The sequence below is a fragment of the Engraulis encrasicolus genome, chromosome 11 (assembly GCF_034702125.1).
Source record: "Engraulis encrasicolus isolate BLACKSEA-1 chromosome 11, IST_EnEncr_1.0, whole genome shotgun sequence".
In the NCBI taxonomy this organism is placed as follows: Eukaryota; Metazoa; Chordata; class Actinopteri; order Clupeiformes; family Engraulidae; genus Engraulis; species Engraulis encrasicolus.
The window spans coordinates 22,865,108-22,883,061 of record NC_085867.1 but is presented as its reverse complement, the minus strand read 5'-3'; the positions used below and the strand labels follow the sequence as shown (position 1 = coordinate 22,883,061).

The window sequence follows — 17,954 nt, the reverse complement described above, 5'->3', positions numbered from 1 at the left end:
ACACACACACACACACACACACACACACACACAGACACACACACACACGGATGAGGAAGTACAATAACACACTGGGTAATTGCCAACAGCAAAACGCCAGCTGAAAGGCATGCTGGAGCTACTGTACTGGTCCAGGAGGAGTGGTGGTGGACCTGCCATTCATGGCGCGTTCAGGCCGACTGAGAGCCGTGCCAGTGCCCGTTCACGCACCTTTTCTCGCACCTAATCGCGGATCCACGTCGCAGATCTTAGCATTTGCGAAGCAGAGAGTTGGTTCGCAATGCGAACAGAAAAATACTTGTTTTTTTTCCCCCGCGAACCGTGACGACAACATGGACGCGAGCAGGTTCATCCAGGTAACACACAGTCTCACGTGTGGAAAAGTTCAGAGACCTGTATGAACGCGGGTGGTTCGCAGGTTATCACTTTAGTGCTGAACATAGGGGTGGGCGATATGGCAAGAATGTTGTATCACGATTTTTTTACATGAAGTCACGATTTCGATTTTTTATCACGATCTTCCATCCAAAAAATAAAAACAACAAAAAACAACTTTCATATACTTGCAATTTGTAATTTGTAGTCAATAAAATGTTAACACAATGATGATACTCTCATAAAGTGAACAATTGGAATACAATAATGTAAAGAATAAAGTGAAGACAACAACACAAGTGAGAAAACGTCACTCTGATACTGATAATAAACATCCTCACTGCAAGACGATCTATACGATTTCTCCACTTTGGCAGATTCGAGACGATCTTTTACTCAATATCGCGATTCACGATTTAATATCGTCATATCGCCCACCCCTAGCTGAACATATCTGGTGTGGGCACTGGCACTCGGCCTGAAAACAGCATAGTGAAGGCACTTACTTGGGTGAGAGGTTGAAGGCACTTACTTGGGTGAGAGGTTCTTATTCTTCTCGTAGAACAAGCGCAGGTCTTGGGGACTGCTGGCCTGTGAAGGACACAGGAAAGGCAACGTCAGGATCGTGTCATAGACTAGCCTTTCTCTGGAGGGCATCGGGAAGGATACAGGTGTGTGTGGGGGGGATGGGGTCACAATAAGTAGCCATTACCTTTACTAGAAATACTCGGCTGAATACCTGGTATTTCACATGTATTTACTTTTGTACTCCAAGTTGAACTAAAGAGTGAAATGCTTTCAATGTACGCATGTATAGTTCTCACTGTTTCTTGATATTATGAAAATTAAAGGCTTCTCTGTTTTTTATTCTATATGTGTTATATTAAGTGTTTAATGATATTCTTCCAGAGATATAGCACATCTACACTACAAACAGACCATACAATATCAGGGGTAAATAATTAAAACTGAGCAAACACGCCCACGGTTAACCAATATGGACCTCTCACCTTCCTGTGCATTTGATCTATATCATACACTGTTATTGCTTGCTATGTGTGCGATCAGTGTTGGTGCTCACCTGAAAAGGGGCCTTCCCTGTAAGGCACTGGAAAACGATAGTTCCTATGCTCCACAGGTCCGCCTTGGCATCGTAGGTTTGGGACATGATGACCTCGGGGGCCTGGCCAAGACATGAAGGGACATGAGTGAGTGAGGTCCAGCTGTCAAATGAGTGGGTGAGATCTTCTGATAAAATGTGTACATGTTTATGTAACGGAGGCTAACTAGCACAGTGTTGGCGTGGAACGTTGGTAAACCTCCCTCCGATAGCTTCATACAGTCTCGTGCCGTTGGGCCGAGAGACTAGTCTCTTGGCCCAGCGGTATCGTACTGTGTCTCCCATTGCCGAACCGTTGTAGTTGACGAGGTCGCACGTTCGATCCCCGAGGGGGGTGAACAGGTGCAAGATGACCTCCGTCACAGTGGTGCCGTGACCCGGATGGGAGTGAGGTTTAAGGGGGAGAGTGTAACGGAGGCTAACTAGCACAGTGTTGGCGTGGAACGTTGGTAAACCTCCCTCCGATAGCTTCATACAGTCTCGTGCCGTTGGGCCGAGAGACTAGTCTCTTGGCCCAGCGGTATCGTACTGTGTCTCCCATTGCCGAACCGTTGTAGTTGACGAGGTCGCACGTTCGATCCCCGAGGGGGGTGAACAGGTGCAAGATGACCCCCATCACATTTAGTTCAGTTTATTTTATTTTATTTAGTTCAACAGGGACCATGCACAATAGTCATTGTTTTCAAGAGTAAAAAGATGGCGTGTCGTGTGCCAGATTATAGCTAGTACCCAATTTCCATCTGTAGTCCCTGGGCAAGGTAAAACTAAATTAAAATACAGTATATAGACAATTAAGAGCAGCATAGAGCATGTCTGCACCATGACTGCAAAAGCAGATACAGAACACACTGTTACTGAGCTTTAGTGGCAGTGGTTCACTGTCAGAAACATGTTCAGGTTGGGTAATCAGGGATTTCTGATCAGTCAGCAAAAGTCACATGTATAAAATGTGGACCAAAGAGGCAAAAGAGGCGTGTAGTGTAGCTGTGGGTCATATTGTATTGCATTGCATTGTATTGTATTGCATTGTATTGTATTGCATTGCATTGCATTGTATTGACGCACCATGTACATGGGGGAACCACACAGGGTGGCGGCCATCATATTGTTCTGGAGGTACCGGGCGAATCCAAAATCAGCTGCAGAAGGACAAAAGGACAAAAGGACAGAGACAGTGAGAGTGAGCAGAGCATTGAGTTGGAGTGAGTGAGTGAGTGAGGGTGCATGTTGACGAGTGGGATGAATCGGCCTCCCTCGTTCAAATCACAAGGTGAGTGTGAGGACACTGCATAATTATGCAAATGTAAAAAACATGCTTGGATACACAGTTGCTAAAAACATCCACAGTAACTGTTCACTTCCAGCAGCCTACTGGGTTCTCCTCTTGGGAAAAGCTTTACTTCTAAATAAAAATATTTCAAGCGATATCAGGCTTTTTCGGTTCCTGACTCAGCTAGTTAAATAACTGATGTTAGAAAGTAAAAATTGACTTTTTTTCATTGTCCATAAGCCAATGAAGATGAATTTCAAGACTTCCCATATCAATATAATACCACACTTGCAAAAACGACAAAATATAAGGGTTTTTAAGACCTTAAAACTACATTTTCCGCGGAGACCCTGCTGAGGCTTTGCCAAAGCAGTCTTCTCAGTTCCCTATGGCCACACAGGTCATCTCTCTCTCTCTCTTTTTTTTAAAACTCTTTTTTATATGAACTTTTTCGCCTTCATTTTAGAATGAACAGTGAATAGTGACAGGAAGGGAATGTGGAGAGAGATACGGGGTAGGGATGGGAAATGACCCGGGCTGGATTCGAACTCTGGGTGCAACCCTTGGGCATGCAAGCCCAAATGTGGGGGGCGTAGCGCGCTGTGCCACAGCGCCCCCCACCATGCATGTCATCTCAACACAAGTTCGTCCACAAGTATTGGCAAAAGCAGGCTGACAGACATGAATGAAGGGTCAAAATTGAATATCCATGTGAAACACATGTTGTTTGATATACTGCTACCTACATGTACCTTTGTTTCTGTACATCTGCTCATGGCAAACAGGGGCATAACACCAAACACAAACAGGAACCCAGATACACACAAAGAGAGAGAGAGAGAGAGAGAGAGAGAGAGAGAGAGAGAGAGAGAGAGAGAGAGAGAGAGAGAGAGAGAGAGAGACAGATACAGAGACAGAGACAGAGACAGAGAGACAGAGAGAGAGAACTTGTGCATCAATACAATGCACATACATAGACCAAGATCCTTAACACACACACACACATGCCCCACGCACGCACAGACAGACAGGCAGCTGAATTCACAGGCCCACACCTACCTTGATGCAAGCACACACACACACACACACACACACACACACACACACACACACACACACACACACACACACACACACACACACACACACACACACACACACACACACACACACACACACACACACACACACAATTACACACACACATAGGTCTGACCTATCTTGATGCATGTGTTGTTGGAGTGTGACTTGCGTCCGGGGGGCAGGGCCAGCAGGATGTTCTGGGGCTTCAGGTCGCGGTGGATGATGCCTTTGGCCTGCAGCACGCGCATGGCTCCCGCTATCTGCTGCAGGAACACCCGGATGGTGTCTTCACTCAGCGTCCCTTTGGCTGCAACACACAACAATCAATCAATCAAAATTACTGCAGGAACAGTCAGATGGTGTCTTCACTTAGAATGCCTTTGGCTGCAACACACAACAATCAATCAATCAGTCAATCAGTCAATCAATCAATCAGTCAATCAATCAATCAATCAAAATGACTTATACAGCATATTATCATACATAATTATTATTCAATGTGCTAGAAATACAATGTGGAGTGTGGAATGGAATAGGAGTAACAAAGATGACCTAGAGTGAAGATAAGATGGGATAACCTAGAGGTAAATCAGTTCATTAACAGTCTTAATTGTGTTTGCAGTCAATTTATCAGTAGGTTTAGCACTTTCTGTAACTTAGCTAGGTTTCCTTCAACTTAGCTAGGTTTATCCCTTAGCCATGTACCAGAAAACACGGGACAGCTTAAATGTGCTAGTTCCTTTTGGTACATTAATCAAATGCAATGCTTGCTGTTTCACAGGGGCTTAAGATAAACTATAACGGTGATGTACAGCCATGCCCTAATCAGCGCTTCAGTAGTGCTTTCCTTTCATGTTGGTGGAAAGGGTTAGCTTGTTTATGGCTGGTCCCAAGGGAGGGAATGTGGCTATGCTGAGGCTATGCTATGCTGTGTTTTCATTTCTAACTCAAGTCAGCTGACTCAGGAGCTCCCAGCGTCCCAGCATCGCAAACCTCTTTTCCATGGTGTTTCATTACAAAGAAAAATATCTCTATTAGGCTTTGTGTATACAGTACACTTTATATTTCCAATTCAACACTTAGAGAGTTCAACTAAGTGTTAACTGTAAATGTTAACTAACACTCTCAAAGTGTTGTAATAACACTGCAAAATTGTACTGTATCAGGCTTCTAACTCTTTGCTAACTGCCTACCCCCTAGCATCGTAGTGGGCTAGAGACGGCCAGTCCACAAATGCACTAACACCACAACAAAACAAAACAAAACAAAACACAACACGCCCAGGCCTCCAGTAAACTTCCTGCCACAAGCCACACAGGAGAGATTTCCTGGCCCAGAGGGAAGGCTGCTCAAGTGGCCTCTCTCTCTCTCTCTCTCTCTCTCTCTCTCTCTCTCTCTCTCTCTTCACGTGTCTCTAGAAACTCACATTTTAGCTGGGCCAGACTCGAAAGCGAAAAGACTTTGGCCTTAAAATCCATTCGCATTAAGGCATTTAACGATTAACTAACATGACTAAAAGTACATTATGCATATGGATGAGTGATGACAGGAGAGTCCACATAGAAGAACAACATTACAATGGCAAGATTCTTAAAACGCTTGTAGACAGGAGGATGGTATCCCTGATACAGATTCCAACTGATTTGTTCATAATTCATAAAATTGCCCTGAAAGTGTCAATAAAATTAAGCACTTTTGCACTGTGGACAGCATAAAATGTGCAAGACAACTTGATAAAATGCAGGCTTACCATGTAGGTAGTCAGCAAGGTCTCCTCCATTGCAATACTGTGGTGGAAAATAAAATCAGTTAAAGAGATAAGTTTAATACTGTACTAAATACACGTCTGAGGCGTCAACCGTTAACAGGACGATTACAGTAGAATTCAACAACTCCAGTAGCAATTCAACAAAAATTACTGCACCATACTGTTTATATGCAGACTAGCATCAGACATGTGTATAGAAAACAGGATATTTATTCCTTGGTTCCTTGGAGAGCAGGAGGTTGGTTTAAAAGATAAGTATGAGCCATTACAATAGTCATTATGATGATAATGGTATTGTCCAACAACAAAAAGGTCTTAACTTCTATTGTGCTCTCCATTATGCATCCCCTCAGTTTCCCTAACAATAGCTACAAGTCTTACAGATCTAGCTTTGCTGCTAACTATTCTTTGGGTAACTGATTGCAAAGAATGTCAAAGATAGAGTTGGTAGAGATACATGTGACAAATGTGTTAAGGCACCGTATTCAATCTGAAACGAACTCAGACTGAAATAACGAGGGTTCATTGGAGACCAACAGGTTGAGTCAGTGAATAGCAATCTAAACGAATGGTCAATTATGGTGTTAAGACACAGGCAAAATACTGCTTTGGGTAACTCAGAACAGGGTAATTAGCTTGGCCTAATATTCTCACTTCAAAAGAAAAACAAATCCTTAGTGATGTTTTAAGTCTTCAGTGTATTAGAGCATGTGGCTTTGGCATACTCCGCACCCCTGCCTCTTCCCTCTGTGGCCAGTTCCTTCCTAAACCTACTTAGCATTCTGCCTTCCACACTCCAGTCTACTTCAGTCTTCCTGATAACTACTGGAAGGATATAGGGTGGGAGCCTAACATCTAGGGCATCAGCAGGGGGTCGTTCTGCCAACCAGGAAATGTATGGGGTTAAAGGAGCAAAACATGAATGACTGGTGGTTCCCAGCTGCATGACCTGTTATGCCAAGGGGTGAACTGAACAGAGGAGCAGACTTTGTCTAGTCACTGGTGGAGATGCATGAGGCAGCAATGTCCGAGTCACCTGTGTTTTCATGTGGATAGGACACCATGACGTATCTGCACAGTGCACCTGTATCTTCATGTGAATACATGGATTTCCCGTTTACAAACATTCACACTGTGAGGAGGGGCAAGATGCAAAGCAGCCAACCACGTGAGCACTTTTTTTTGAGTGACAGCAGTTTCCAACAATCAGAGGTTGAAGAGTGCGCAGCCAGGGGCGCGCAGCCAGGGATTGTTTACAAACGGGAAACCCATGTATAGGACAGCATGTGATATCTGCACCATGCTCCTGTGTCCTCATGTGAATAGGACACCATGGTATACTGCATCTGCAGAGTGCACCTGTGTCTTCACGTGGATAGGACACCATGGAGAACTGTATCTGCACAGTGCATGACTCACCTCCATCACTAGGTACACAGAGCTCGCCGTTTCCTAGAAAGACACACAGAAACACACTGTCAGTCTACTTTCATCTGACCTTTGAAGACAGTTTTAAGAGCAGTTTTAGACATTTAATTACCAACTGCCAGGTGTGCTTATACACAACAGACAATAACAGTCTCCGTTTACAACTTGTGTACACACTACAGTATGTGTCAGGTGTCATAAAAGAGTTGATGAGCAATGACAGAGATGGCCAGATACTGGTACTGTACAAACAAGCCCAATATTAGATTCTAACTGACAAACATAAGACAGAGGAAAGTATAACATTTTCCATGAATAACATTGCCAATTTTATCTTCTAAGATATATATACAGGATGTCACAGTGTATTTTCCTGTCATAACCCAGGGCTTCTCAGTCACCTTACCACTGTCATTATCAAACCGGTTATTGAATCACCAAGTCTATTAGGCAGGTGAGGAGCGTCTATGTGCCTGACATCAGATATGTGCGCACAAAGAGGTGTGTCCAGAAAGCCACCATTGGGGAAGGGGAGTATGGCGTTATGACCTGTTAACACAAGGGGTGAGAACCTTTTCCATTCAAGTGGCCACTTCAAATTCTTCCAAAGGCCGTAAAAGTCCTCCAACGGCCATCCGATGATGAACACAAATCAGGATTTCCCACTGCACTTTAGGCTTATATTGAAAGCATCCACCTTTAAAACAGACCCCACCTTAGGTACCCTAGATATCACTTAATTGTATTGCAAATGTGATTTCTTAGATTGCTTAACAAAATATGTCATATTTCATGTGAAGCTGCATAACATTAAAATGATATCGGGGACCGAATTAAACGGCCTCAGACCGTAGGTTCCCCAACCCTGTGTCAACAGCTCAGTATGGCTGGCATATGGCTGGGGTGTCGGGCTGGGGATCATCCAGGGTTAATTCAGCATTGGGTGAAAACACTCTGTGCATGCGTTTCTGTGTTAGCGTGACAGGAATGCAAACAATGATGTGAAAAAGAGGGTGGGAGGGGTAGACAAGTAGGGTCAGGTAACGTGGGGTGGATCAGAGTCCTGCATCGGGTCGGGTACCCAAATGGGTGGGTTTTAACGTTCCGAAATTTCACAGGTGGGTATGCGGGCGGGTAGTTTAAAATACGGGTGGGTAACTCGGGTAGCACGTCAATCAAAATGGTCATAATACTAGGAGGCTATTTTCTTTTTTATCTATTTAGATTTAGATTTTCATCTTTTTAGATTTATCTATCTATTTTACCTATTTGTGATATCACCGCAGCCGTTGTGACATCAGTGACACAGCTATTTCGTCACTTTCACGTGACTGCATCTGAATTTGACTGCATTTCAAGTATTTTTTCACGGGCACGGGTGGGTAACGGGTAGAATATTAACGGGTCCGGGTGGGTACGGATTTAACTTTGAAATTACCACGGGTTTACGGGTGGGTGGGTAATGCACTGCACGGGCATGGGTGGGTCCGGGTATAAAAAAATGGACCTGTGCAGGACTCTGGGGTGGATTCCAATATGTGGACTCCTGTCCTCCACTTGTGCTTGTGGCCTCACGTTTTGCTGACGCCCCGCCTCTGTGGAGAAAACAATCAAGTTTCCCTGCTGTCAGCCTAGCCAAAACAATTTTTGGGGGATGTTCTTCATTCACCATCCCGATTGCAAATGAGAAAATGACTTTAGAATTGTGCTTTTGCAAGATATTGAATCCATTTTCTGTCGTCAGTGATGTCATCCTGAGGTCACAAGCAGGCAACTGTGCAAGGGAGGAGAGGAGTCCGCATATTGGAATTCACACATGGAGAGAGACCTGACAGACCAAACTAGCCAAGTGTATATTCTACTGCTCAGACAATATAGGGCAATACATTAGTCTATGTGTTTTGTTTTTGCTCCATGCCATGGCGTACAACAATCAAGTGTGTCAAGCGTCTGAGGCTAAATTCAAGAAGTGAAGGACAGCACTCTCTTCAGTTTTACTTAATTCGTCCACCTCACTTCTTCAACATACATTGTTTGGCATTTAGCACTCAGGAGAAGTAATAAAGTTCTCGTGTGAGAACATCTCATCAGTTATTACGTTTGTAAGGCTGCCAACAAAAAAATGTTTGTTAAAATGACCAAGCATGAAGGAGTAGGTGGTTTTACTTAAAACACACAAGAGAAATACATCTAACGCCAAACACACAAAACAATGTGTTGCAGAAGAAAAGCACATTATGCTTCCACTGAGTCATGAGTCCTCACAGACCTCACAGCCCCCCCCCGCCCAGTCTCAAAACCAACACACTAAACACACGTGTTGAGCTAATGATACTTGTGTTCTTTCCGCTTGCATGCCCTCCCACCATCACACCCGTTCCCACCCCCACCCCCTGCCCCTGCCTCCAGAACCCACACAGGCCTCTGAACAGCACTGTGGGCAGGCAGGACACCACTCTACTCTCCAAAACTCTACTTATCTCTTAGCAACAGCTGACCTCCCACTATCTGCCCGCTGTGTCCATGGCAGCAGCCAATCACAAGCTTAGCAGGGGCTACTGGTGGCAGCCAAGAGGGCCTGCTGACTCAGCGAACACCCAGCGAGCTAACCTCTACCTCTCCCATACACTCACCCTTTTTCCATAGGGCAGAGGATGAGGGAGAAAGAGAGAGAGCGAGAGAGAGAGAGAGAGAGAGAGAGAGAGAGAGAGAGAGAGAGAGAGAGAGAGAGAGAGAGAGAGAGAGAGAGAAAGCGAGAGAGAAAATAAATAAATAAATAAATAAGACAGAGGTAAAGTGAAAGAGGGTGGGGATGAGAGGGGGATGAGAATGAGAGAGAAAGAGAAAGAGATAGAATTGGGGGCGGGGATGACTTCAGACAGGAAGTAAACAAACTAAAAACATTAGCCAGTCAGCTAGCTAGCTACGTGCCTGGGTGCTCGCAGACACTGGCTGATAAGATGCTTACTCTCCTCTACAGCCCCACGGCACGCAGGCAGCAGGCATGCTATGATAAAGAGGCCAGCAGCACTAGCTAAACACCGCACAGAGCAGGGGACCCAGAACAAACACAGAGATCAACTACAGACTAACAGAAACAGGAACAGCACAGGGAGTGTGCAACAATTATATGCTTATGACCGATCTCCAACTAATTTTGGGTGAAAAAAAAGGAGAGAGGAGGAATTGAGGCAGAAAGACTGAGACAACTAGTGACAGGAGTTTTGGTTGTAAGCACTTTAGGACTTTGTTTTAGAGCTTGAAGAAGACTTCTTCAAGGAGCTCCATTCAGGAGAGAGAAGAAGGAGTCGCACACAGGAGCTGAATGCAATTAAGATTGTTACCCACTTATGCCTCATTTCCACTGGGGGATTTCTGGTTCTCGACTTCACAAAGCGCGACTCGGACGCCACTTTTTGCTTTTCGAATAGGCATGACACAGCTCATTCGAAAAGCAATAAGTGGAGGACAACCAGAAAACTAGCAGTGGAAAAGAGGCACAAGTCTTTGGCTTTTCTTTATTTTCAGCTTTTTAATACTTCTTCTATTATTTAATATTCAATACTTCTCCTATTTCTCTTTGTTTGTGTGTGTCTCCTTCTTCTCCCTTCTGCATGAAAATCTTCACAGATAACTAATAGTGACAATACTGCGTTTCTACTGTGAAGCGTTGTGAAGCGTTGCCAGCGCTCACTAGCAAAAAGAAATTAAACTAACTGTCTCAGTGTGCAAAAGACACCCAGAGTCGTCTCTGAGACTATAACATCTCAGTGTCTGTGAAAACAAAGGGCAGGTACAATAAATAAATAAAACGCAAACCAATTTAGGAGGAATAGGGCACAACAAAACAAACAAGCACAGATATTATGATAAGATTATGTGTCTGTTTCTTTTGGGACATGGCCCCAGCTGCTTGAGAATTACAGACTAAAATGAGAACCAGGAGAGTCCGTAACTGGTTTCATTAACATGAGACGGGGAAACGCACTGAAATGCATTCGACTGCCTGGGTGTTGGGGAAAATCGCTATATGCGCACACTCTGAGCAAAAGTAGGATATGTTTGCAAAGGGATTAAAGAGTCAAAAAGGTAATACATTATGATGTTTCCATCAGTGTAACTACATGGATCATCAAACCTGTAATATTAGGTACTTAACTCTGTGCTTACCTAACCCTAAGGCTCAGGGCAAATACAGTACGTAGAGTTACATGTTACTTTGCTACACTGTGCCTCACGGAACACAGTGAAATGTCAACAGTCAGAATAAATAGTCCGAATAAATGTTTTAAAATGCACAGCTGATTTGCAGTTAGGTAATCAGCTGATACTCAGCTGTTCTGGTGATTACAACCAATGGTGGCCTGCAGCCAGGTAACAGGTAACACCTGTTCTAATTAGAACAGCTGACTATCAGCTGATTACCTAACTTCCAATCAGATGTGCAGAGCAGGCCTCCTATTTATTCAGTTTTTTAACCTTTGTAAGACGCCTGAAGACGTATGATCGAAACGTTGCACCCAATAAAGTAGCACCTTAATGCACGCCGTACCATCTGAGGCACGCTGTAATAGTCCTTGAAAGTGTAATTACCATAGTGCTACTCTACTATGACATAACACAGGGCCTTTAGTAATGCACTACGACTCAGTCATTCCCATTCTGGTAACAACAAATATATAACGCTGTGTCTTAAAGGGTTACGTCTTTTGCAAGCAGTGTGTTGATCCTTCCCCCTTACTTCTCCATGCGCCATTTTTCATTTGGCACCAGCTGATGCCTTTCTGTTGGATGTGTGCAATGTGCCTTCCACTACACTCTGAGACACAACACCCTTTTCCTCCAAAGACCCAAATGAGGACAATCAAACACCAAGGAATACGCCGCCCTGTGCTGTGCTGTGCTGCTGTGTCCCATTAATCTCTATGCCAGTGTTTCTTAACTGGTGGGTCTGGACCCAAAAATGGCTCGCGGAGGGGTCCTGGGTGGGTCGCGGAGCTGTGGTGTAAAATGTATATAAATTCTCCATTTCACTGACTGTAACAAGACGCGGCATTGATTGTGATGTCAGAAAGAGAGTGAAACAGTTTAATACTCCTCTCCACTAGTTGATAGACATGCTGTATGTCAGCATACAAATGCTGATGCATATTATCAAACATGTGAATTTATTTTTGATAACTATTGGAAGATTCCGACGGCACGACAAAATATTGGGTCACAGCATAATGACCATGGAAAATTGTGGGTCCCAAGACTATTCCACTTAAGAACCACAGCTCTATGCATCCTCTACTTCCTGTGCCTCTGGCTGGGCTTTCTTATTGGGGACATGCAGTACTGCATGAGAGCCGTAGGGACATGTGCCATGGATAGAAAAGACTGAATAACGTATGATCTTCCAACATATCCATCTGCGGCTTTAGTCAGAGACATTTATTTAAACTTCACTTCCAGCACCTGTTTTGCAGACGGGTACCAGCAGCCACAGATTCAGCCAGCTTCTCCTCTCAGAGTACACAATAGGGCTGTAAAGATATTGTATCGAACAGAGACATCATGATACACAATCTCGATACTGTATTGCGATCCAAGAATATGCCAAATAAATGACACATTCGTAATGCCCTATAAACGGCCATCTTGGCAGTCGTAAACCACACACCTTTCCTATGAGAAATTGCATAGGTAGCCTCGAGTCCAGACTATCTCACTTGAGAGATTGTCTGGTGTTAACCAGGCAAGTAGGTCACGACGTCCTCCCACCTTTGGACTCCTACCATTTCTGTAACACAACAAAGCACTAGAGGGGAGAAAGGGGGCTTACTGGTGCAGTGCGCTGAGAACAGTAGCTTGACCAGGAAGAGAATAATGTGTCTTGGGGCATCACAGGCTGGGACGTTTTACATCAGATTAACTTGTTGGGTTTCTTTTTTAAATGTTTTTTTTTTACTTTTTATTTGGACAGTATAGTGAAGAATGGGAAAGGAAGCAAGTGTGGGAGAGAGAGAGAGACGGGGAAGGATCGGCACATGACCCGGATCGGGAATCGAACCTGGGCCGCCGGCGTAGTAACCCAGTGCCCAACCGCAAGGCCGACCCTGTGTGTTTTTAAATGGCCAGCGAGCTGGCGCTTCGTGTCACAGAGGAGAGGAAGGATTGATATCTTAGAGACCTAAGACCTCATTGCTAATTTACACATGTGAGGAGATCCTGTTCCTTTTAAGGTCTTGGACTGGTCCTTCAGTATAATACTGAAGTTTCAAGGCAGGTGATTATTTAAGAGTCCAAAGCCAACAATTTCCTGTGCAGCGGAGCATAAGAGTATAAACATCACGTACACATGCGCGTTTCATACGTGCCATCTGCACATGCACGCTCTCTCTCTCTCTCTCTCTCTCTCTCTCTCTCTCTCTCTCTCTCTCTCTCTCTCTCACACACACACACACACACACACACACACACACGCTCACTCTCTCTCTCTCACACACACACACACACACACACACACACACACACACACACACACACACACACACACACACACACACACACAAGATAGGAAAGGCATACATGGGCTAACATATGCCTATGACAGCATCAGTTCAATAAGCCAAATTGCGGTTGAAGGAAAAACAGAGATATAGAAACCAAAACCAACGACATAATATCAGCCTTGCCTAAATAGGCCTACATCCTATCTGCTTTTCTGTTGCTGGTTAGCATGTATGGCTATTCAATTCCGGCAAGGTTTCTGATAGGACAAGGGCAATAGACGTTTGTCAAACTTTGTATGTCATTGACCCAAATGTTATATCAGTGAAGACAGAATGTCCAAATGACCCACTAATGTTGAACAGCCATCACCGCCTACTTGCCTACGTGCACTTACAAACGGACCAATAAACAACGAGCACATGGTATGTCAACAGAAGAGCACGTGACGTGATGTACAGCCAGTAGGCCTTCTGTTCTGTCTACTCTGTACACTTCAACGACTGCACTGCAGCTGGCTGGCAAGAACGAAGCTGGAGGCTGTGGTCAAAACAATTGCTATATTCACAGACATGTGTTCTGTGTCTGTGCGTTCAAATGCCGTAGGCGATGTCGTCTACATTGCATCGGATAACAGTTGTGGAAATGAGGATTTTCCTGCGACATACCTGGAAGTCATGTAGAGCAACGATGTTCTCATGTTTCAGTTCCTGGAAAGAGAAACAATTTGTTATATCTTCGTTGTTAGCTCGACAGGAAACTATGGCAAAATGACAAAACGAGAGGCGTGATCATATAATTACCTTTAAAATCTTTATTTCTTTCCCCAAAAGGGTCTGTGACTTTGCCAGGTTTTTCTTGTTGATGCACTTCACAGCTACCTCCCAGTCGTGTTTCTAAAAGTAAACAACAACACTTTGGTTAACTTCTTTTAACTGCGACAATGATGCGTAATGTGCGTAATTACGCACATTAATGTGCAACTGCATGTCAACAGCGAGGATTTTAAGCAGATGACATGACAGAACCAGACATATCGTCATGAGGCAGGCTACAGCAACTCATCGTGCTATAGCCTTATGAACATGCCCAGGCCTATGTCATATGCCCAATGCTCAGGGCATATTCCCAAATGCATATGTAGGCCTGCGCTGCTCAAATGAAACATTTGTCGTGGATATTTAATGCAAACTCATGCTCAATAGTGCACAATGCACACTGTGTTTGTTTATTTGATGTCAAATGCCCAGCAGCTTGCCCTGCCCCCAACAGGGAAGCAGGAAACCAAGCAGGAGAATAGCAACAAAAAAATCAGCCCAATTCTTCTGCATTACGCACCGATAACAATTAATTTATTTAAGCTCGCACAGCTTATTGCACAGTGGTGCACAGTTTGCATGCACTGGTGCTGCATATACCCCCCAAAACATCGACATTTAATTGCTATTTTTCTTGTGATGATGCAGGACATAACATGAGAAGAGAATTTTCAGGCCCTCCCTTTTTAAGGTGGAATGGAACAGCTGTGACCAAAGGACAATATGTGACATAGGCTAAAGCAGAGCATCCATTAAGATTGCTTTGCACCCCCAATAATATATGACTATGTTATAAGGCTTATATAAACAGCAAAGTGCAGTATTGAGATGCACGGCCAAAACACGGGTGAAAGAAATCGAATATAACATCTTCTTTCTACAAAAAGGAATATCGTTATTTCTCACCTCTCGGTGCCTTCCTTTGAACACAACAGCAAAGGCTCCGTGTCCGATCAAATCCTTCCTGCTAAACTCGAATTTCCCCACCGTCTCCATGATGCCAAACTGGTGCTATGATACACTATTTCAATGAAATGGCAACTTGACGACAGAGTGCAGGGCAGGCCGCTGGATGCTCCTCTTGGGCACTCTCTGTTCCAAGGTAACGTCGAGGCAGTTGGAACGGTGTCTCCCTACTCCTTCTCCCAATGCCATCGACTGCCTTTCCAAAAAGAAGCGATCTTCTTTCATGATAGCTAGTAAATCCAAAGGAATACCAGTATTCCTTTAGTGGCGAAACGCTCTCATTATGTATAATGTGCAAAACATGAGCGCAATGGAAAAAATGTCGAGCTGAGCTAGGAAGAAAAATAACCACACAACACAATACCACCTTAAGAAGACGGATGGCTGTGTTTGTATACAAGACGATGTCAGCTCAGTAACAATTTTCTTTGTACTGTCCAAGGAATGCCGTAGATGTCGTAGTCCTCAATTCCCTATTATGGACGATGGAGTCGATAACCTATGGCCATCGATATTCTCATGCAGCATCCGTTTTCTGCTTTGGCAATAGATGTATCGCTGGGTTCAACAAAGACCCTAGCTGCGCTGAGCCAGCATGAATGCGCATGCGCTCTAACATACTTTCGTGTTCAAATTTGACGTCAGGGGAAGTGTGCTGTCACGAAACAACTGTACACAAGCGACAAGTAGGCCAAACAGTGACATGTCGTGTTGTACTCCGGCTGTGATGTCGGCCACGTTGCGCATTCCGTGTCCCGGCCAGGGGGTTTGCCCTCAGATCTTGGTGCTGTGCGTCCCATCGGTGTCTGGTAAAAGGGATGGAATGGATGTCAATGTGCAGAGGAGAGGCCCGCAACAGTCATGAGTCCATCACTGACCGTGCAGCCCACACTCCCCTTTGGACAGATCTCTTCAGAAGTTTGGGCATGAGTGACCCTGCGCTATGTTCAGGGAGACGATCAAATGTCCGTTGGAGAAGGGACCACTGACGGGGATGCGCTGCGCAGGAACTGTTCGGAGAGGAGTAGGCCTATTGCGTGCAAACTTACTGTGGCCATCTGCCCCGCAGCCAGTACAGGTCATCACAATTGAGACAGAGCCCCGCAGTGACAGCAGCAGGCATACGACACGCTATGACATAGTCAACACGACCTAATGCTTTTACTCAGGCTTCTGTTAAGAGGTCTGACCCGTGGGTGCCAATGTGGGGTCTGTAATATTTAGTTACAATGCTAAATTACTTAAGTTACAATGCATTGCAATGACGTGGAATTTAGTGGTATTCAGTGTGGTGGGCCAGAAAGAAGCTATTCCTGAACCTGGTTAGTCTGCATGCTGCCTAAAACACCTCCTGAATTGGAGGTGAAAAAGTCATGACTCTTGAGCTTGATTTGTAATAAACTGCCAGATCGTTATTTAGGCCTACAGTTCTTTTGCCGAAAGTAACTAAAGTAAGGCGAAAGTAGCGTAATGCCAAAGCCTTACATTTTAAATATAGTAACATTGTAGTGTAAGGGATTATTTTGAAAAGTCAGTAACATGTAATCAGTAATGCGTTACAGTTATTGTAACTTGCCCAACACTGCCTAACAACGGACACACACACACACACACACACACACACACACACACACACACACACACACACACACACACACACACACACACACACACACACACACACACACACACACACACACACACACGGCCTAATCTTGCACATCTTGATCATGATAAACATACGAAAGTCGACACATTTTAAAACTGGAATTGTTGCTATTAACATTATCATACATTTATTTCGTTTTCATGACATTGAAGTTCTTTATGTAGCCTAATGTTTAAGACAGCAATGGACCACGTATGCAGTGCACGTGTTACTGGATGCAACTGGCCGTGTGCTGGTCTTTGCTGTCCTTTAGAAGGTCAAGTGCTGCCCCCGTGTGGTGAGCTGTATATTTGCAGCTGGAGCGTTCAGCCCATGTGGGGTATCTGTCAAAATACCCCCAGAGTGAGATTTCTGTGTGGTTCTTTTTAGCCTGGTTTCGTTTCGAAAAGTCTAATGTAAGCCTATAATGTTCCACTGGGATGCCTTTTATATTAGCACTATTTAGGTATGCAGCTGTTATGAAGAGATCTGGGATTTCTTTCAAAATAAATAGACCCATGAAATAGCCCAGAGGAAATATGACTTTTTCAAGATCAAGATCAAGAATGATCTTCACATGTATTTTTTTCACCTGCTGCATTATAGAGTAACTAACTGAAACCCAGAAATAAATGCAACTTTTTTTCCCTTCTGATATTCACGATGTTGTCTCACTGCAGGCAAATATCAAATTGATATCTATCATCAAACGTACAGTAGCCTAAATGTCAAGCCATGCATAGTGTGCACATTTATATTGAGGAATCTCATATGTCTCTGCCTATAGATTATGTCTTCTGGATGAAAGAGAAATGGCAGGATAGTATAAGATGGGCGTGGTGGCGTTACTGGGTAGAGTGTTTGCGTACAGATACTGTATGTCACAGGGTGTGTGAGTGAGGATTGCAGTATGAAGTCAACGTGCATGGCCAAGAAAAATCTCTTTAAAATTGCCTGACTGCCTATTCAGATGTTGTATTGGG

At 44.2% G+C, this 17,954-nt stretch overlaps 1 protein-coding gene across 4 annotated transcripts in view; it reads right to left on the bottom strand.

Moving 5' to 3' along the window:
• ulk1b (unc-51 like autophagy activating kinase 1) overlaps nt 1–15,927 on the bottom strand; it is a 42,913-nt gene extending 26,986 nt beyond the window's left edge. For all 4 annotated transcript variants that reach the window (XM_063210214.1, XM_063210216.1, XM_063210215.1 and 1 more), the window contains exons 1-9: nt 15,264–15,927; nt 14,343–14,435; nt 14,208–14,249; nt 7,036–7,068; nt 5,599–5,635; nt 3,982–4,155; nt 2,561–2,634; nt 1,457–1,558; nt 908–966 (exon numbers count right to left, since the gene is read on the bottom strand). In XM_063210214.1, the coding sequence (XP_063066284.1) occupies nt 908–966; nt 1,457–1,558; nt 2,561–2,634; nt 3,982–4,155; nt 5,599–5,635; nt 7,036–7,068; nt 14,208–14,249; nt 14,343–14,435; nt 15,264–15,353 (704 nt within the window). In that variant the 5' untranslated portion in view covers nt 15,354–15,927. The remainder of the gene's footprint in view (nt 1–907; nt 967–1,456; nt 1,559–2,560; nt 2,635–3,981; nt 4,156–5,598; nt 5,636–7,035; nt 7,069–14,207; nt 14,250–14,342; nt 14,436–15,263) is intronic.
• Between the last annotated feature and the right edge of the window lie 2,027 nt (nt 15,928–17,954).